This window comes from Microtus ochrogaster, linkage group LG2, assembly GCF_000317375.1.
Source record: "Microtus ochrogaster isolate Prairie Vole_2 linkage group LG2, MicOch1.0, whole genome shotgun sequence".
Classification (NCBI taxonomy): domain Eukaryota; kingdom Metazoa; phylum Chordata; class Mammalia; order Rodentia; family Cricetidae; genus Microtus; species Microtus ochrogaster.
The window spans coordinates 21,518,965-21,540,414 of NC_022028.1; the positions used below are offsets into that span (position 1 = coordinate 21,518,965).

The following is a 21,450-nucleotide window of genomic DNA, read 5'->3' on the forward strand; positions in this document are numbered from 1 at the left end:
AAAAAAAAAAAAGATGCATCTGTCTCAGAAGTCCTTGTAACCTCCTGTCCTAGGGAAGCATCACCACTTAGCCGCTCCTGCCTTGGAGGTGGAACTAATTGGGGACAAGGTAGGTACAGAAAGAGTTTGAGACCTAGGGAAAGCAGCAGATAGGAAGAGAGAGGACTCGAGAGCAGGACCTGGGTCTGAGTCCAGCCTGTATATGTATACAGTATACAGGCTACATATAGTGAGTTCCAGGCTAGTCAGGGCCTGGAACACAGTGATACTCTATCTCAAAATCAAATAAAAATGTATGCTAACCAGGCAAGGTAGGACATGCCTGGAACCCTAGCACTTGGGAGGGAGTGACAGAAGGATCAGGAGTTAGAGCTAGCCTTGACAACATGAGACATGTTTCTGTTTTAAAAGGGAGGGGAGGGCTTGCTATTGCCATCAGCCATATTTTTGGCCATATTTCTATTGGAATTGATCTAACAAAACCTTTGTATATGCCTCATGTCAGAAAGTTGGCAGTCCTATTTGGGAGGTGGGAAGATCACTGCTGATTCTTCCAGACCTGGGTTTAATTACCAGCATCAGCAGGGTAGCTCGCAATCATCTCAAACTCCAGTTCCAGGGGAGCTGATGCCCTTTCTGGGTCTCCTCAGGCGCCAGGCACCATGGGATGCGCAGACATACATGCAAGCAAAACATACACATAAATAAGTAAATTTAAAAAACAAAACTCCAAACCAAAACCAAAAAAGAAATCGAGGTGTTGCTCAGTGGGAGAGTGCTAGCATGTGTGAAACTGGGTTTTCAATCCCCATCACTGCCAGAAAGAAAGCGGGGGCAGGCACTTTAATCCTAAAGTCAAGAGGAAGAAGCAGAAGCTGTGGAGAAAGTATCGTTGAAAGATAACTTTAGGGCAAGGGCTGGGAGTTAGCCCATTTACCTGGCTACCGCAGAAAGTGTTTCCCTGTGGACTGGACAGGGAGGTGGGAAAGGAAAGCCAGCAGCAGGAGAAGGGGACAGGTTGACACTGACTGAGCCTCGGGATGTTCTCAGCTCAGGACATATCCGCAGAGCCAGAATGACAGCCCAATATGGAACCAAATCCTCACCTTCCAGATTCAGGTATGGCTGCTCCATCACACCCTCCCTCCCCTTCCTCAAATTCAAAAGGGAAATTCTGGGGTTAGTGTTGGTGTGGATAGAGGCTAGGGCCACTGAGCTCAGCCTGGTAGGAAACACGAGGAAGTCCAGGATATGCTACTCAGTCCAGCAGAGAACAACCTAATTCTAATTAGTACAACCTAATTCTAGAAACTTAGATGTACCCTTTTACCCACATTAAAAAAGAAAACAGGCATGGGCTGGAGAGACGGCTCAGTGGTTAAGAGCACATGTTGCTCCTGCAGAGGACCTGGGCTCAGTCTCCAGCACCTGCATGGCACTTGTGTATGTGTGTGTGGGCATGCGTGTGCCAGGGTGCATGTGTGGCAGTCACATTGAGGGACTTGGTTCTTTTTACTCACACGGGAGGTTCCAAGAGGCTGAACTTAGGGGGTTGGATGTGCACAGCTGCCCCTTCCACCCACAGCCTTCTCACCAACCCTGGCCCTGAAGTATAAACACACAGAGGTCTGTGTTAATATCAAGACTACAAAATGGACTGGAGAGATGGCTCTGTGGTTAACTGAACTCCTGTCAGTATTGAAGAGGACCCAGGTTCAGTTCCCAATACCTATGTGGAGGCTCACAACAATTGGTAACTTCAGTTCCTGGAGATGCAATGCCCTCTTCCGACCAACATGGACACTAGACATACATGTGGTATACTTACACAGACACAGGCAAACGCTCATATACACAAAACAAATCTTAAAAACAAAATGAATACAAAGCAGTATGTCATCTCAGAGCCTTGCCAGCCATTCTTATAAGTGGGAAGCCTGAGCCAGGCAATGGTGACGTGAGCCAGGCAACGGTGGCGTGTGTCTGTAATCCCAGCACTCGGGAGGCAGAGGCAGGCAGATCTCTGTGAGTTCGAGGCCAGACTGGTCTACAACGTGAGTTCTGGGACAGCCAGAGCTACACAGAGAAACCCTGTCTCTGAAAAATAAAATAAGTGGGAAACCCCCAGCACAGTGACAAATTCGGTTTGTTAAGGATCAAATAGGAACTTAGGTAGACCTTCCCAGCTGCTCGCATGGTCCCCCCAAAGACCACACCATGCCATTATACCTTCACTGTTCCCCCTGCCTTCCTTCGCAGCTGCCCTGCCTCTCTACCTACATCAAGTTCAGAGTCGTGGACTGGTGAGCAAATGGAATAGAGGAAGAGCCGCGCTCTAGGGAGGAGGAGGCCAAGCTGAGCCAGGGGCTCAGCCTGCAATGTGTCTTTCAGCTCCAAACATGATTGCTGGGACGAGATTGGGTCTGCCAGCTTGTGCCTCAACCAGATCTCATCCACTGGAGAGGAGATCCAAGGCAAGCAAAGCCTGGGGCCCCTCCCTGGGCACCGCTCCCACCTGAGCCCCCGAGTGTTCTCATTCTCTCTCTCCTTCCAGGAATGTATTCTGGCTTCCTGCCCTGCTTTGGCCCCAGCTTCCTGACTCTCCGTGGGGGTAAAAGGGCCCGTTTTAGGACCCCAGAAGAAGGCACTGTAAGTGTTTCCTGACAACTTTGGGGGGACAGCAGAGGAAAAGTTGACTTGTGTGAAGCACTAGAGGCTTGGAAATGCCCAGGGAGGCCTCTGTCAGCCCTCTGTCCATCTCCTACTAGGAAAGGATGGACAGAGGTACAGAATAACCACAATATATACAAGGGTGGGCTGGAAAGATGGCCCAGAAGTTAAGAGCACTGGCTGCTCTTCCAGGGGTCCTGAGTTCAATTTCCACATAGTGACTTACAACCATCTATAATGAGATCTTAGTGTCCTCTCCTCTCCTGGCGTGCAGGCATTCATGCAGAGAGAACACTGTAAAAAAAATACACACACACACACACGTGTGTGCCTAATATAATATATACCTAAATTACAAGGGTCCTAATGCCTGGTACCAGAAAAGGACAAATGGGGTGCCCTAGATGGTCACTGAGGTAGGGCTCTTAAGATGAAACCTTGATAAGGTTTCCCACATGTAGGGAAGGCACATTGTGTAAAGCAAACAAACAAACATGCATGGTTGCTCAAGACTGTTGATTACCTGGGTGGTGGTGGTGCACACCTTTATTCCTAGCACTCAGGAGGCAGAGGTAGGTGGATTCTCTGAGTTTGAGGCCAGCCTGGTCTACAAGAGCTAGTTCTAGGACAGGCTCCAAAGCTACAGAGCAACCCTGCCTCAAGACCAAACAAACGAACAAAAAAGACTGTTGATTAATGCTGGAAACCCAACTCAGATTTCACCTTAGTCAAGAATGGGAGCACTCGGGAGCTTAGTACAAGAAGATCATGAGTTTGAAACTAGCTAGGCTAGTTCAAACTTCTCTTTAAAAAAAAAAAGATGGGGGCTTGGAAGATGGTCAAGGCAGTACAGATACTTACCCACACACCAAATGGCCTGAGCTCAGTCCTGGAACCCACAGAGTGGAAGGGGAGACTCCCAAAAGTGGTCCTCTGACCTCACTCTTCATGCCATAGCACGCCCAACCCCTCAACACTTAAGTAAAAATAAAATAAAGTCAATAAAAGGAAAAAGGTGTGGGAGCTTAATGAGGCTGTCAGGGAGTTTGTGAGGAGCCCTTCACTGTCACAGTCTCTGCCCCCCACTTCAATGCCACTCTATGGGTGACTTCTCAGCCTTTGTTTGTATCTTGCCACAGTCAGTTCTTGCTGGGAGTCTGCCCACAGGGCCAGGGAAACACTCTGGTTGGCTTCCTTTGGCCCTCTGTGTTCTTCTAGTAGCAATCACTTTCAGCAAGGAGGCAGAGCATAGCTTGATTAGCCAGGTTGGGAACACTCACTCTGGTGATTGCCCTCCCTCCCCTCCAAGTCCTAGGCATGTGTGGAGTTCAAAATCCTTCAGGTCAGCTTGGCAGGCAAAGTGCATGAAGAAGGAATAGCGGGTGGGCAGAATACAGAAGCCGGGTCAGGACCCAGAGACATCTTGGTTACCTGAAACTTTCTGGTGGCTGGAGCCATCTCCAAACAGACTGTCACTGGATAGTCCTGCAGTGTGGGCTCCAGGTGGATTTGCTTATTCTTTCTTTTTTAATCATCCCTTTCTGTTGCTCTAGTGTATCCTCGATGCTGTTAAGGATGGTTTAACTTATCAAGGCCGAATCTTCGTGGAGATAATCACCCAGCTGAAGTCTCAGCAAGACTCTGTGATAAAGGATCTGTCACGGGAAGTGACCCAGATAGAGGTAATCACAAGAAACAGGTAACCCAGGAAAAACGACGCAGTTTCTCTGTGTCCCCTGATCTACTGTGAAGCTGGTCCCAACACTGCAGGAAGCACTGGCCACCAATCTGCTGGCAGTATAAGGATGCTTGATCAGTATTCCCCAAGCACCTTCCAGGGTTTTCATGCTGAGCGGAATCCCTAGTGGTCACAGACTCTATAAACATACAGGGCTTCAGCTTTGGAAACCTGTTCTCAAAGAAGGAAGAAGTCACATCCACATTCTTATTCCTCGGGGTTTTGTAAGAGAATTGAAAGAATTTGGATTTCTTCCTAAAGCCATTGGAGACCCCCTGACCAGGAGGAGCAGAGCAGTGGTTTTCAACCTGTGGGTCGCGACCCCTTTGGGGGGCCTGAACAACCCCTTTCACAGGGGTCGCCTAAAACCACTGGAAAACAGATATTTACATTAGGTTCATAAAAGTAGAAAAATTACAGTTATAAAGTAGCAATGAAAGTAATTTTATGGTTGGGGGTCGCCACTGCATGAGGAACTGCATTAGAGGGTCACGGGATTAGGAAAGTTGAGAAGCACTGGAGTAGAGGAACGGAATGAACAACAGATCAAAGGGGAATAAGCCGAGGTGGCTCAGTCAATAGAGATAAGGATCCAGTCTCGGCAGAGACAGGAGGAGGAAAGAAGGCAGGGTCCCTGGAAAAAAGACCAAAGTGAGATGACAGATCCCATCTCTGGTATGTGCTTGAGAGATGTGCACATATCTCAGCCTGGAAGCTGCTAGCCACAAAGGCACGGGACAAGGACATCATGACTGAATCTGTGGTCCTAGGAACAATGGCCCAGGGAAAGTAGGTGGACAGAAAGGAGATGAGGGTCGAGGATGGAGCCTATCATGGCACCACGGCCGGGACAGGAGGAGAGGAAAGGAGATCAGAGATCCTGAGTGTGTGTGTGTGTGTGTGTGTGTGTGTGTGTGTGTGTGTGTGTGAGAGAGAGAGAGAGAGAGAGAGAGAGAGAGAGAGAGAGAGAGCTCCTATCTTAATCCCATCACTCAGAAAGCTGAAGGAAGAGACCTACCATATTCAATGCCATCCTGAATTGAGACAGTTTCTCTGGGACTTGCTCTTTTTTTGTGTGTGTGTGGTAGTGGTACACACCTTTAATCTCATTTAATCTCAGCACTTGGAAGGCTGAAGCAGGCAGATCTTTGTAAATTGCTAACCTGGTCTACATAGTGAGTTTCAGGCCAGTCAGAACTACACAGTGAGTCCCTGTCTCAATTTTTTAAAAATGGTTCCTAGTTTTGTATTTAACATATTTTCTACCTGGTCTTTTTATTTAAAATTGTTTTTATTGAGCTATATATTTTTCTCCACTCCCCTTCCTTTCTTTCCCCTCCCCTTCTACCCTTTTCCATGATCCCCATGTTCCCAATTTACTCAGGAGATCTTATCATTCTGGAACTAGCTCTTATAGACCATGCTGGACTCGAACTCACAGAGATCTGCCTGCCTCTGCTTCCTGAGTTAAAGGCTTATAACACCACTGTGTGGCTGAGACTGTAGAAAGAAAGAAAGAGAGAAAGAAAGAAAGAAAGAAAGAAAGAAAGAGAAAAGGAAAGAAAGGAAAGAAAGAAAGGAAAGAAAGAAAGAAAGAAAGAAAGGAGAGAAAGAAAAGAAGGGAAGAGAAGGAGAAAGAAAGGGAAGAGAAGGAGAAAGAAAGAAGGGAAGAGAAGGAGAAAGGAAAGTGGGAGGGAAAGGAAAGGTAAGAGAGAAGGAATACAGGGGAAGCAAGAAATAGGGCAGATGTTAGCACTAGAAATGAGCAGCTGTTGTAGTGTACAGGGGACCCAGGCAGGAGGATGACATGGTGGAAATAGAAATTAGGGGGCAGTTGACAGTTGAGGCAGAAGTGGAAAGGGGTAGCCTTTCTGAAAAGGGAGGGGTACTTACTGAGAGCCACTGAGGCTGAGTTCTCTCTCCTCTGTGTTTGTGTGTGTGTGTGCACACATAAGTGCATGTGTTTGAACTCTACTTGTTCCAACTCAGTGCCAACCTTAACCACAAAAAAGACCCTCCTGCCCGGTTTCAGAGAGAGAAGGATGATCCAGCTGGGTGGGGTAGGCCAAATGATGGGGATACTTTGAGCAACCAACCACACTTGATTAGCCAGTGCAAGACTTCAATAATGATCTACTTCATCCCAAAGTAGAACACAGAACACATTAAGAAAAAACAAACAAACAAACAAATAGATACTCGTCTTCTTGTCCCTGCCTGACAAGATAACCATACTCATCCCCTAGGTATTGAAGGTATTGAGGATGTGTGTCTGTGGTTATTGTTTTAGAGACAGCAGTATCGCCAAAAGTATGGGCTGTGCGTCATTTTCCTTTCCTGTACTATGATGCCTAAATTCAGGGATCTGATCCAATTCGAGGTCAGCATGGGGCACTATGGAAACAAGATGGATCCCACCTACAAGCCTCTCGTGTCGACCACACAGCACAGTCCGGTGATATATGACGGTAATAGCCAGATATAAGCAAAAAGTGAAGCAGCCCGTGTGCACGTTGGGCACTTCCAAGGGAATTAGCTCATAGAACATTTGTAAGCATCCCCAGTGGTTGTCTTTCGGCAGGGTCTCACTAAAAATAACATGTCCTCATGGTCCCCCTCCCTCAGGCTGCCAAGTGCTAGAATGATAGGCATGACCACATCTGGTCATTGGTACACATTTCACACACAATAACGATGGAGTTCAGGATAGTGAAGTCACTTGCCAGACATTGCATAGTTAGAAGATGATGACCTCACGATAGAAAGCCATCAGCCATCCAATTATCTGCTATTCATCTCTCTATGCTTTATCCACTACTCCATTTATTTAACTGTGTTCATTTCTCTCTCTGTGTGTGCACGTGTATAAGCTTGTGCGTGCACCTCCAGGCCAAAGGAGGGTGCTGGATGTCTTGCTTTATCCCCCTCTATCTCTCTCTCTCTTTTGAAATCAAGCCTCTTACTGAACCTGTGACCAACAATCCTCAGTAGCCTTCCTGTCTCCACCATCCACAGTATTAGGGTTATAGCCCTAGGTGGCCACAACCTGCTTTTCACAAAGGTGGTGATATCTGAACTCAGATATTCATATGTGTGCAGCTCTTAGCCATGGAGCCATCTCTCTGGGCCTCAACCCATTTATTTAACCATTCAACGTTCACCTATCCGCCCCCCCCCCACCAGATGCTCAATCCATTGCCCTCCACCCAATGTGAATTAATTTGGCACCTTATCTTTCTACTATAGTCCCTGGGCCAACAGCATCTGCATGTTAGAAAGGCAGGTTCTTGATCCCACTCCAGACCTATAAAAATCAGAACCATTTATGAGGAGGGCCAGACAGACTGTCCGGGCCTGCAGGTGGATTCCTGTTAAAATTCGAGAGTCCCCGACACTGTCTCCCCTTCCCCTTCGTCTGCTTCACCATCTCATCGCCCATCAAGATGCTTTCTCTGGGCCCCACTTTCCTACCTACTCTCTTAAATGAGAGCTTTGTTGAGATATGATTCCCAGAACATGTAATTTGCCCTTTTGAAGCATGCAATCCCATGGATTTTAGGATTTTCACAGTTATGCAACCGTGACCACAATCCATTTTAGAATGCTTTCCTCTCTCCCCAAAGATACCCCTGGCCCGTCAGCTCTCCTTGTTGCTCTCTCACCTCCACAGCTGTAGACAACCACTAAGCTACTTTAAGTTCCAAGACATCTTCCTAGTCTGACATTTCACACACGTGGGATGGCATGATACATGGCCCTTTGTGACCAACCGGCTACTTTCAGTTCACATAACATTTCTGCTGTTTTTATATTGAAAAGTATGTATGCAAAAGGTATCTAAAATGTATCCACACAGCTTAAAGAAGGAGAAAATGAGTTCTCCCAAACTCATCACACAGAAGGCTGCCGATGCCTTAAATGGTCCCTTCGTCTGCGAACTAACTATGCCTCTGGCTTCCCTTTTCATTTTTATCCTCTGTGTATGGAGCCCACAAGCAGCATGCACTTTTTCTGTTGTGTCTGAGAGGACCCCATCCATCCATGTGCATCTACCTTAGGCCTTCTGCCCCACATGACTAGACTCTGGGTAGCTATATCTTATTTTCCGAATGTATCCCACTGCGTGACCAGACCACAAATTACGTAGTGTATATAGATAAGCTGGGTGGTATAATAACTTGGTGAGCATTCTCATACATGTCTTCTGGTCACAAGGACAGGGGTTCCTCTAAATTATATACCTAGGGGTGGGAGAGAGTCTCAGAGTAAAAGCGATTATACCAAATTACACTCCCAACGGCAATGGGATGAGAATTCCTTCTGTGCTCCGTTCTCACCAGTACTTAATGTTGCCAGCCTTTTAATTGTTGCCGTGCTATTGGATGTGAGAAACGGTCTCCCATGACCAAAATGCGCTTTTTCTCATAATAAATGAAGGTTGAACATCTGTGTATACGCACCCTTTCCCCTTATCCTGCCCATTCTTTTTTCCAGTATATAATCATTTGGCTGTGTCTTTCTTATTGATTTGTACATTAAGTCTCTTTTCAGATCATTCACCTTAAAAATATCAAAGATCAGTTACCACCTTTGTTTTGTTGTTTGAGACAGGGTCTCTAGTGGCCCAGGCTGGCCTCAAACTCACTACTAGCGGACAATGACCTTGACTTTCTAATCTTCTTTACTCCACTTCCCAACTGTTAGGATCACACTCCTGCAGCTCCATGCCTGTTTTTATGTGGTGCTGATGACCAGACCTGTGCGTCCTGATTGTTAGGCTAGTATTCGACCAACTGAGCTATGCCACTAGCTCCTCCACATATCTTTCTTTAGGGAAATGACTGTTGAAGTCTTTGGCCTATCGGATTTTTTTAACCTTTATTTATTTGTGTGTGCACTCACACGTGTGAGTGTGTGGATGTGGGTGTGCATGTGAAGCTTAGAAACAACACGCAGGAGTTGGTTCTCTCCTTCCACCATGTAAGCCCTGGGGCTCACACTCAGGTTGTCAGGCGGGAAGTACCTTTATGGAAGATGTATTTTAAAGATCGGGTTTCCTAGGGGTTTGTGTCATTGCTTGGGTTCTTTTTTTTTTTTGAGGGGGTGACCTTGACCTCAAGATCCTCCTGCCTAAACGATGTGTCAGTTTCTCTCTCCACATTTCAAATAATAAGTTAGGCTAGGTGGCAAAGCATCCTTACCTGCTGACCCATCCACGGGCCTTGACTTAATTTTGTTGCTGTTCCGTTTTGTTTTGAGACAAGGTTTCTCTGTGTATTCTTGGCTGCCCTGGGGCTCTCTCTGTAGACCAGGCTGGCCTCGGACTCAAAGAGATCCACCTGCCTCCCAAGTGCTGGGATTAAAGGTGCGAGCCACCTAATTTCTGCGTGTAATGTGAGGAAGGGGTTGAAATTGTTTCCTTCTATATAGCTGACTCAACACTATCTGCTAAGAAACATTTGATTTCTGCCTTGAACTACCTTGGCACCGTACCTAGTGATCGGTTAGCCATGTATTGTGGTCCTTTTCTAAAATGTCTATTCTGTCCCCTCCCCTTTTTAAGTTTTGGTTTTGTTTTAAGTGTGTGTGTGTGTGTGTGTGTGTGTGTGTGTATGTTCAGGTGACTATGAAGCCGGAAGAGGGCATCAGATCCTCTGGGGCTGGAGCTGCTGTGGCCATCTGACGTGGGTGCTGGGAATCAAACTCAGGTCTCTGGAAGAGCAGGAAGCGCTCCTAACACTGAGCCATTTCTCTAGTCCTTATTATTTTTGAAGTGCTAAGAGTTTCAATGTGGATCAAATATAGTTTATTTTTTTCTCCACCATGTGATTTGAAAGCAAATGCCCCCCCCAAAGGGAGAGGCACTATTAGGAGGTGTAGCTTTGTTGGAGTGGGTGTGGCCTGGTTGGAGGAAGTGTGTCATTGTGAAAGAGGGCTTTGAGGATTCACATATGCTCAAGCCACACCCAATGTGTCTCAGTTCACTTCCTGTTGCCTGTAAGATGTAGAACTCTCAGCTCCTTCTCCGGTATCATGTCTGCCTTCAGGTTGTCGTGTCCTGCCGTGATAATAATGAACTGAATCTCTGAAACTGTAAGCCACCCTAAGATACCCGGTGCCACTTCTCAAAAACTCGACCTTACTGATGGATATGAAATTTTTTTCTTCCTATTTTTTCTTCAAACGTTGTTAAAGTTTGGTTCTTGCATTTATTTCTATGACTCATTTTGAACCAGTCTGCGTGTATATTTACATTGTCCACACACGATTTGTTAAAAGCACTATCGTTTCCCTGACTTGCCGCCCTTAACTTTTATGATAAAACATGCAGCTGTGCTTGTCTTTTTCCTCCAGGGCCTCCATGTACCAGTTTCGCAATCCCCTGGGCCTCTTCTAGCCATTGTTTTCTTCCTGCTCCTTTTATGACTCTGTCTTTCCTTTTCATTTTGGTCACTTGAGAAATTCTTGTACTCAGTTCTGTGTCCCTCGCTGAATTGTCTGCAAGGTCTAAATGTCACCCTGGGACTTCCCCTGTTGCCTTTCTGGGCTGTTTTTGTGTCTCATGGCCTGTTGGCTGAGTTCTGTCGGCTCACATTTCCTCCTCTGCTCCTGCCTTCCTTCGGGGAGTGTGTTTTTGCTGGCCTCCCATCAAGCCTTGCTTCCTGCTTCTTCGTAGGTGCCTTCTGCCGTCTTCACTCCTTGGTGCTTCTATGGAGGCCAAGTGACTTTTGGCAGTCCTTATGTGTATTCTGAGTCTGCAGATTTTCCCTAACTCCCCGTTTGCTGGAACTGGACTTACTTTCCTTCTTGTTGCTGTTGGAAGCTCTCCAAGAATGGAAGAAGACGGTTGCCATCTTGGATCCCAGGTTCTCACTCAGAACCTCACTCACAGATCTCTTTGTATTTATTATGCAGCCCATTCTTTTGGTACCTGAGTCTGAAACTGGTGCCTTCCAGCAATTCCAGAAAAAAATGTAAAGATGTTTCTCTTTGTAAATTTTCATTTCTAGTTTTCTCTTCTGTTTCCTTCTGGAAGAATTCTGTGCTTGTGTACCATCCCATCTCATTCTACACCCACCCCATCCCTATTTTTAAATCTCTTGTCCATATTTTTCTAGACTACATCTAGAAGCTTCTGAATCCTCTCAGAAAGGCCGTAGGGTAACCACTCCGTTTTAAAGGGCTTGGCAGTGCCTCCCCTCCCCCACTTTGTTCTTTCTCCACTCCGCACACTGTATTATACACACCGATTTTGTCCTCACTATCTGTCTTTGTGTGTGTGATACAAATGATAAATTATATTTTTATAATAAGTATTCTCATAGTCAGTGAATCCAAAGCCAACCATAGCCCCTGGGACTGAAAAACAGCTGGTGGCTTCCTCCACCATGGTGCTCACCAGGGCATCGCTATTTTTCAATTTAAGTAAAGGTTTGAGTGAAGGGTGATTGCTCATGGAAGGACCACACAAACCAAGGCAGTTCAGTGACCAACCCCACTGCAAATACAGCAAATAACAGCACTCAGATCAGGAAGTAGAACACTCATACCCTAAGGGCCTGTGCCTCTTACCCCCACCCACGGTGGGCAATTACATTCCTAACCTTCATCTCATGATATGAATTAAAGAACACATAGCATATGTATTTGTTTTCATCTCTGCCTTCTTTGTTCATTACTTTGGGAAATGTGTCCACAGATCATCATATTCTTGAACATAGCTGTGACTTACTTACTCTCACTTCCATGGAGTTAGTATTCCCCTGTACAAATATAGTCGGCCGTGTGTAACCACGGGTAACTGCAGGTCTAATCATTCAGGCATCAAAAACACTAAAACAAGCCAGGTATGGCAGTGCATGCCTTCGGTCCCAGCACTCCAAAGGCAGAGTTAGGGGAATTGGGGTTTGAGGCCAGCCTGGTCTACATAGAGAGTTCCAGGACAGCCAGGGCTATGTAGACAGATCCTGTCTCCAGATAAATAAGCAATCAAACAAATAAGAAAAAACTAGCAATGTTATAGACTAGAAATATACCCAAAACATAAAGAAATTGAAAAACACTAAACCAAGAGCTGGAGAGATGGTTCAGCAGTTAGGACGGCTTGCTGTGCAAGCATGAGAATTGGGATTAATATTACAGTCCCCTTATAAGAAGCCTGTAACCACATCACAAGTTGGGGTGGAGAGAGGATCACTGGGCCTTGTTGGCTGTCATCTAGTCAAGTAAACTGAGCTCTAAGGAGCTGGAGAGATGGCTCAGTGGTTAAGAGGACCTAGGTTAGGTTCCCAGCATCCACATGGTGGCTCCCAACCATCTGTAACTTCAATTTCAGGGGACTGGATACTCTCTTCTGGCCTCTGCAGGAATCAGACACATGTGATACACAGACAAACACCCATACACATATAATAAAATAATGAAAAAGACAAGCCCCAGGTTTTAGGAGAGTCCTTGCCTCAAAAGAGCAGGAAGTAATAGAAGAGGACATTTGACACTCATTTTCGACTCTCCTCTGAATTTCCCATACTGTACACACGCATCACACTCATACATGCATTACTAGACCACACTCGTATGCACGCACACATAACACACACATACACTTGCGTTTGTACATGCTTGAACACATGTACCTGCACACTAACCAACAAACCTGCATCTACACCAAATGTGCTGATTTTTCTTCTTGTCATTGTCCCCTAAAGAATACAATACAGGGGACTGAATGATGATGGCTCAGCGTTTAAGAGCACTGGCTGTTCTTCCAGAGGACCGAGGTTCAATTCCTAGCACCCACATGACTGCTTACAACTGCTTGTAACTCCAGTTCCAGGGGATCTGACACCCTCACACCAATGCACATAAAACTAAATAAATTATTTAAAAATTAAAAAAAAGAAGCTGGGCGGTGGTGGCACACATCTTTAATCACAGCACTTGGGAGGCAGAGACAGGCGGATCTATGTCGGTTTGAGGTCAGTCAGCCTGGTCTACCAGAGCTAGTTCCAGGATAGCCAGAGCTATTACACAGAAAAACTCTGTCTTGAAAAACCAAAATATATAAGGAAAAAAAGAAAAAGAAAGAATACAGTATAGCAGAGTAACAGCTCTTTGCAAAGAATCTGCCTTGCTTGAGGTAATAATACATACTCTAGAGATTATGTGAGTAGATTCCATGCAACTGCTACATATTTTATATAAGAGACTTTATCGTCTATGTATTTTGGTAACAGTGTCCTCAAACTAGTTCTTCAACAGCCCCAAGAGGTGGGTGATAACCAGAATTGGTTTATGCTTCCTACTGTGGAGAGCACTTTAGCCTTTTCCAGCTTCTGGCCATTCCCATGAGAGCTGCTACAAGCCTTCCCCACATGCCTTTTAGTAAAGTTGCATTTGCCTGCCTGCAGGGTATTTACAGCGGAACTAAAATTGCTGGCTGAGGGAACATGTGTGTTGTTTCTAAACTGCTAATTTTCTATCCATGTTACAGGAATTCTTTGAGGTCTGGCCCAGATTTTATTCTCCAGGGATATCTGCGTGTCCATTACCAAGGACCTGGGCCTGCTGAGGAGCCACTTTTAAATTGCCTGCTTGGCATCCTTCAGACTGCACCAGGACCATCCCTCAGGATGCTGGGCTCTGCTATGTCCTGGGGAAGGTTTTCTTCCCCTCCACTTAGAGCCACAGTAGAGACAGACAGGCATCCTCACTGCCCCCTTCTGGGTAGGGGCCATCTCTTAATTACCCTGGCCTGAGAGCAGAGGTTATGGAGTACCCACTTTTCATTCTAGGTCTGCTATTACCTTGTCCAAGAAACTGGGTGACGAGATGTCTCAGTGGGCAAAAGGGATTGAACCCCAGAAGTTATGTGATAGGAGGAGAGAAGTGACTCCTGAAAAATGTCCTCTGACCTTCCCACACATGCTGTGGCATGGGCACGCCTCCACTCATATACATGTGTAAAAAAATAAAAAAAAATATTTTAAAAGTTTAAAATAAAACAAGAGGGTGGAAGTTGGAAGTGAGGGGTCAGGATTGATTCCCTGAGAGAGTGCTGAGGGCAAGCCTTGTTATTCTTCATCTAGCAGATGGGTCATTCCATTTTTTTTTTTCTCTTGGTTTTTCGAGACAGGGTTTCTCTGTAGCTTTGGATCCTGTCCTGGAACTAGCTCTTGTAGACCAGGCTGGTCTCGAACTCACAGAGATCCGCCTGCCTCTGCCTCCCGAGTGCTGGGACTGAAGACATGCGCCACCACCTCCTGGCGGATCATTCCATTCTTTGCCTTTAGCGTCCCTTGGTTTCTCCCTATGGCGCTGGATCTTCGCATGGACACCATCTTTCTGTCTGTCTCCCAGTCACATGGGCTTAAGGAACCATCCTCCTCCACAATGAATGGCTTTGTCCTGACTAGTCACATCGTCAGTGATTCTGTTTCCATGTTAGATGGTACAATGAGGCAGCAGGGTTAGGACCTCAATGTATCTTTCAGGAGTCACAGGTCATGGGGTGTCCTCTGCCCACATTGGGCAGTGCCCAGCTTTCTGTCCCACTTCAGTGCGTGAAGTTACCAAAGAAGAAGCACAACTTTCCAAGACTTGAGCACTAACCTCACAAGTTTTCTCCTGCTTAAACATTTAGGGTGTTTGTGGTTTTGTTACTTTGAGGCCGACAGAGAAGGGTAGCGCAGAAAAAGTCTCCTGTAGATGGTCCCCATTGTGACCTCCACCTCCCAGAAGACCTGAGTTCAGTTCCCTGCACCTGCATCAATACCACCTGGTTTTCCGACGTGAAAACCAGGAGTTTTGAAAAGTCACATGACATACGGAACACAATCCACGCCCAATAGGAACCAGCTGTGTTCACCAAGTACTCACTCTGGGCTCAGGTTCCAGGGCCCACTTGGCATGGTTAGCAGATCCTTGGAAACCAAGGTGGCCCTGGAGCAATTCTTTAGGAGGATACAGGGATTAGGACCCTCTACGTGTGGTCCCTCAGATATCCACCCCTCCCCTGTGTCTCTGTATCTCAGGGACTATCTACCATTATGTGCCCTGGTACAACACGAAGCCTGTGGTGGCTGTGACCTCCAACTGGGAGGATGTCAGCTTCCGAATGAATTGCCTCAACCTCCTCCACATCACCCGGGATCACCTGGTGAGTGTGCAGAAGGGGGTGGGGGATGGGAGGCTTGGGAACGTATATCACAGTACCAAGAAACCAGTCACACCTCACACTTGTACACACCATGATATTGGGACCCCACATCACTGACAACTGTGCCAGATACAGCACTGGGCACTAGAGAGACAAAGATAATAAACACACACTTGTTCTCATTGACAGAAGAAGTTAGATGTACATTACTGTGTGGTGCAGCTATGGTTACCATGGAAATACAGGTGCCGAGAGATTTAGGATCACAGAGATGGGGAGGGAGGAAGAAAGTGGTCAAGAGGTAACAGGGCATCGGGGGATTGCAAAATTCATAGGTAGTGTTGGGGGATGGGAGCACAAAGGGAACAATGTCTGTAAAGTCACGGTGATGTGACAGGTTTTCAAGCCATGAAATGAGTTAGAGCCATAAAGGTATCACGGAAATCAGGGAGGCTGGAAAGGGTCCCACCACAGAGTCTTGGGTTCTTGCCAAGGAGCACAGGTTCTCAGGAGATGTTTATACATAGCATCTCTACACGTCATGACCTTCTCATGTCTTCAAAGACCTTCTGCATATCTCCATCCCCTGCCTCCCATTTTCTCCGCTGGATACAGGAAGCAGGGAAGAAAGGGTGTCCTAGCGTTGCTAGGGCATGCGGCAGTTTGAAATTAACACCACCAGATTACTCCTTAAAGGTCTCTAGGGCCTGCCAGTCCTTCAGCCTATCCCAGGACAGCTCCAGGCTGAGGCTAGCTCTCTCCCTCTCTCTCAATGGACAGAAAGCCAACCTGGACACCCTGAAGTCCATCCGGAATCCAAAAGATCCAGCTATGCTCCAGCAGTGGGAGAAACTGCTGAAGGAGCTGATGGTGGACTGCCGGTAGGAGCTGAGGATCCTGGCTGGGGCTGGCCTTGGGGTGCGCTAGGGAAGACTCAGAAGAGGAGCTGGACGCTCGGAGTAGCACCCAATGGACCCCTGTTCCACAGGAACACCACTCAAACCTCCCCCAGCTTGACCCTACACACAGCTACTTTTCCTGCCCATGCAGGACAGCCCTGAACTCCAGTCCAGTGCAGGCTTTGTTGCCCCATGACCACACTCAATGCCTGTAGCATATGGACAGATCTCCATCGCCTAGACTGCCACACTATTCTCACCATTGCTTATCCCATCCAGAGTGCCTGTTTCGAGCTCACGGGAAAACATCCCCCTGGCCCCCACTAGGTCTTGGCTAACCTCTTCCCTGGAAAACATCTACCCACAAGAGGTCTTTGGGAACCAACCTAACACACAGGATGGAAGAGGGCAGGATGAGAGCCTGAGTCAGACCCTAAGCAAGCCAGTTTCCTAAGGAGAGTTGTGCAGGTCTCTCCACATCAGGCCAGCTGTGGGTAGAAGCGTCTCCAGGCTAGAAAGGGAACATTGTCCTGAAGTAGGACCAGAAACAGTCATACCCTCCCGGCCACAGGCGCCCTCTGCCTTGTATGACTGATCAGCCCATGGCTAACAGCTTGGACAGGAATAAATGGCAGCTCCGCAGCCGTCTTCTGCAGCAACTAGCGCAAAGAGCCAAGGAAGCCAAGCCGAGGAACATGGTGGTCACGGCAGAGGACTGGTTGCGCCGTCTCAATGCTGTGATCCCTGAGGTGGGCACTGGGCACACTGGCTGGACAGTGGGGCCTGGAGCTGACCAGACGGTCCTGATGCTCTCCCACCTTGGCAGCCCCAGGAGAGCCTTCCTGATGTGATGATTTGGCTGATGTCCAGGCAGCAGCGAGTAGCCTATGCTCGGGTTCCTGCCCACACTGTCCTGTTCTCCCCAGCAGGACCCCTGAGCTCTGGCAAGTTCTGTGGGAAGATTCAGAACCTCCTCTTACAGGTGGGGAAGTAGGGGGTGTCTTTTGGGAAGGATGGGGTTCCAAAATTGCCAGATAGAACCCCATGGGGCCTCCCTGAGGGCATGGCCCACGTGCTGTTTCCTTGTCCCTACATTAAGTAGAACAGAGCTCAAAGTCCCCAGAGGAAGGCAGGGGCCTGCACTTCTCAGTATGTGAGCTGCTACCAAGCCCACATCTGTGGTAAATACTCCTCAAATCCTCTACCTCCTCCATCACACCTGTGCCTCCCACCTTGTCATCTCTCCCGTGGACCACAACGGAATAACTTCCAGAATATTCAGTGACTGTAACATTTGATACCAGCTCCTCAGATCAGAAGTAAGCTATAACAGAAGACTGACTGAACCCCAATGATGGCCTTCTGTCTTGGAGAGGAGGGTCCTCATAGCCCCTTCAATGGCTCCCATTGCCTCTCAGGGAAGATGCAGGCTCCCTAGCCCTGCCCCAGCCACCTGTATCAACCCTGTCAACAGACAGGCCACTTTGGGGCTCCCCATCCCGAATATACTTGCACTCTGCCCTTTCTACCGTCACGCAAAGCCCATCCTCCTGTCTTTGCCCAGTGGCTGACTGCACCCTAGCCTCAGGGTGTTGCTCAGTCCACCCTCACGTGGGGTATGAGGACTGAGTGCTTAGCAAAGTGCTGGTGCACGGTGATCAAGCAGCAGGGAGTAAGTAATTAGCCAGGATCACCAAAACCACAATTATCACCTTCCTCTGGCAGCCTGGTCCACCTCCTGCACCCCTCCTTTTTTCCATTTGTCCGTTGTCTCCCTCCATGAACAACAGGGCGAACTCAATCCCTTTCTAGTGCTGGTGTTCCACCCAGAGCTTTGTACTATTGTAGACTCTTTGACCCCAGCAGTTTGATATGAGGACCCTGATCCCACAACTCAGGCAAAAGGGGTGGATGTGACCCTTCTGGGAATGTGTGCCACTCCCTCACCCTCTCCCTCAGCCATACCCCTGTCCCCCTGGGGGAGTGGTACCCCCGTGGCACTCCCACAGGATTGATCTGCCTCTGGCTCAGTACCCAGAAGGTGAAGGACAGGACACATTCCCAGCTCACCTCCGGGTCTGCATGTGGCTTGGCAATGTTCTACACAGCAAGAATCTGAAGCTGCTTCAACAAGGCAACATGGTGGTGTATGCAGAGACGGTGAGTGGACGCGCAGGGCACTGGGAGGGTGGGGTCAGAGGTCGGCCAGGTCAGGGCCAGGCCAGGGAAGAACAGGCCTGACAGTCGGGCATGCAGTTCAGGAAGAGGAGATGAAGAGACCCAAAGGTAGAGGAGGACACTGACCGAATCTGACGACAGTGAGAGAGCTCTGAGCGGTGGCGGTGATGAAAGCCATTGTGGATGGTGCCAGCCTTGTATCCCTGCTCACAAGCCATACGGGTGTGCTAGCAAAATGGGGTCTAAGTGGCCTTCTGGTTCCTGGTCACTGCTCCTGGTGGAAGTTTATTAGGAGCTTTCTCGCAGCTTGCTCAAGGCATGTGACCAGCTCAGGTCTCTAAATTGTATAGCATCTCATTTGTCACCAACGGGCAGTCTGGGGACCCTTGCTGACCTCTGCCAGACCTCCGGGCCAGACTGGAGGTAGGAGGTCAAAGGAGGTAGGGAAAGGCCAGGAAGTGTGAAAGGGGCAGGAGATGAGACGTCTGCCTGCAGAGCATCAGCTTGGGATGCAGGGAGAAAAGCGGGGCAGACTGCTCTCCAGAGGGCAAGGGATGACCTTTGTTCTTTCGAGAAAGGCTGGCCCGGGAAGATAGCTCCACCAGTAGAAGGAAAGTAAGGTTTGCGTGCCGGGCTCTTAAGTGATCTTTTCTGGGGAGATGAGAACAAATGTCTACCCACCTCAGATAGGCGACTCATGACAGAGCAAAGAATGAGTTCCATCCAGCTTGGGGAACCAATGAGTTTAACTGGGGTTACAGAAGCACGAGCAAGGTATGGGTGTCTACACCACCGGAGAAGTCCTCCTCCCAGCAATTGTTAACTGTTTATATACTGGAGAGGAGAGGAGCCCCCTGAGCCCTTTGATCTGCTCATGTACTCCAAAGAAGGAACAGGTGGCTCCATCTTCCAAAGGTAGACACAACTGACGTAATTTCAGGACGGCAATGGCCATATCAAAGCTTGGAGACAGGATTCCACCACACAGGCCTTTTAAGTTACAGAATTATGACTCTGTCTGTAGTTGGTTCACACATGCATGTAATCTCAGCACTTGGGAGGCGTAAGCAGGAGAAGCATTAAGAATTTGAGACTGGCCTGGGCTACGTAAAGAGTACTAGGCCAGTCAGAGCTTTTTCAAGAAAGAAAAAAAATGCATTTAAAACATTGTTATGTTTAAAGGTGTATGTGTTGACAACATACCGTAACACAGTCAGCTCCCCATTCAACGGTATCTCCATTCATGCACTGAACCAACTGTGGCATGAAAATGCAGTCAAAAGCCGGGCGGTGGTGGCAGTCAAGTTCGTGATGGCTGCATCTATACCAAACATATACACACCTTTCTCCTTGTCACTATGACCTTAGCAATACACTAGAACAACTCTTGACACAGCATTGATATCAGGTTTTATGTTATCTATAGGTGACTTAAAGTATACATCATACACAGATGCTAGATCATTTTCAAATGTAAGGGGCTAGAGAGTAGATTGTGGTACCCAGGGACTTTCTGGAACCAACTCCCTGAGGCAGTCAAGGGACAGCTGTGTCTAAGCAGCCCTGCATAAGGCAGGGACAGAGAAGGGGTGGAGGAGGTTGTAGGAAAAACATGGGGAGTAGCACAGAGGGTACGTGTGTAGAAAGACTGGATTTCTCAGATCTGCAGTGACTAGGGAGTAGGCAGGTCACATCGAAGATACAGGCTTTGACCCGGGCATCACCCCACTCTTCTGCTAGCTGCTCAGTGCTGGGTAGTGTTAATTGCTGAGCCTCTGTCTCCTAGGTACAGCTGAGATATGGCCCTGCCTTTCTTGGCTGCTCCATCTTTTGATGTTGGGAAACAGGAGTCTCAACATCCCCAGCATGAGGTGGCTGATGGAGGCGGTATGGGCACTGACTAGGACTCTCCTCCCCTAGTATGAGAATCAGGCCAAGTTCAAAGACCAGTGGGGACAGCAGGGACTGTACCACTGCCCCAACTTCTCGGATGTCATGGGACGCAAGGCTGTCCCCAAGACAGATTTTAAGGCTCCCCCGGGATGGCGCTGGCAGGGTGACTGGATAGTGGAGCCCCAGAGGAGGTAAGGATGATACATGCCCTGCCCTGGCACCTGAAATGTCCTACAGTGTAACTTCCTCTCACCTGGGAGGGCTAGTGGGTACTTAAAAAGGTGGGCTCTAAAGCCCTTCTAGTCCCCGTGAGTGAGAATACACAAGATCAACAGCCTTGCCCAACACCTGTCTGCATGCTAGGCTCTCCCTAGCTAAAGGGAGGTGGGATGTCACATAAGGGTGCTCGGCCAGCAGAGAATGACCCCTGGGAGTTCAGACAGCTCTGGGAACTTGGGATCTCACTGCTACCCAGACTCCTCCTGGACATAGACATCAACAAGAGCCAGGTGCTGGAAGAGGTGTATGAGAACCAGATCCGCAATGCCACAGGCGCCTGGGTGCCTGCAGCTATCCCTACCACAGATGTGGTAAGTGTCTCCATCCTGCCACAGGGTACAGGGGAGAGGCAAGGAGGCAAGGAGCAGATTGGGGGACCTCAGAAGTTGGGGTGTCCCAGCAGTAAGAGCTATGTCTGAGCTCTGTTCCATGTATGCTATGGGAGTCCAGATAAGTATTACCGCCCTGAGGTTCTTCTAGCACCAATGAAGGGGTTGTACCCAAGGATAGCAAGTGGCAGACCTCAAATTGGATGTCAGAAAGAGATAGATCCTGTGTCGCCTGTAGTCGAGCTGCTTTGGGAGACAGGGCAGAAGGATCACTTGAACCCAGGAGTTGGAGTTTTAACCTGAGTT

The 21,450-nt window shown here is 48.0% G+C and overlaps 1 protein-coding gene across 1 annotated transcript in view; it reads left to right on the forward strand.

Moving 5' to 3' along the window:
* Nucleotides 1-21,450, forward strand: part of Fer1l5 (fer-1 like family member 5) — a 55,126-nt gene that overhangs the window by 17,605 nt on the left and 16,071 nt on the right. The window contains exons 13-26 of the mRNA XM_005359921.2: nt 54-109; nt 1,051-1,119; nt 2,260-2,303; nt 2,392-2,474; nt 2,555-2,649; nt 4,224-4,352; nt 6,699-6,876; nt 15,442-15,566; nt 16,347-16,447; nt 17,037-17,214; nt 17,292-17,447; nt 18,497-18,625; nt 20,564-20,727; nt 21,012-21,126. Of these exons, the coding sequence (XP_005359978.1) occupies nt 54-109; nt 1,051-1,119; nt 2,260-2,303; nt 2,392-2,474; nt 2,555-2,649; nt 4,224-4,352; nt 6,699-6,876; nt 15,442-15,566; nt 16,347-16,447; nt 17,037-17,214; nt 17,292-17,447; nt 18,497-18,625; nt 20,564-20,727; nt 21,012-21,126 (1,622 nt within the window). The remainder of the gene's footprint in view (nt 1-53; nt 110-1,050; nt 1,120-2,259; nt 2,304-2,391; nt 2,475-2,554; nt 2,650-4,223; nt 4,353-6,698; nt 6,877-15,441; nt 15,567-16,346; nt 16,448-17,036; nt 17,215-17,291; nt 17,448-18,496; nt 18,626-20,563; nt 20,728-21,011; nt 21,127-21,450) is intronic.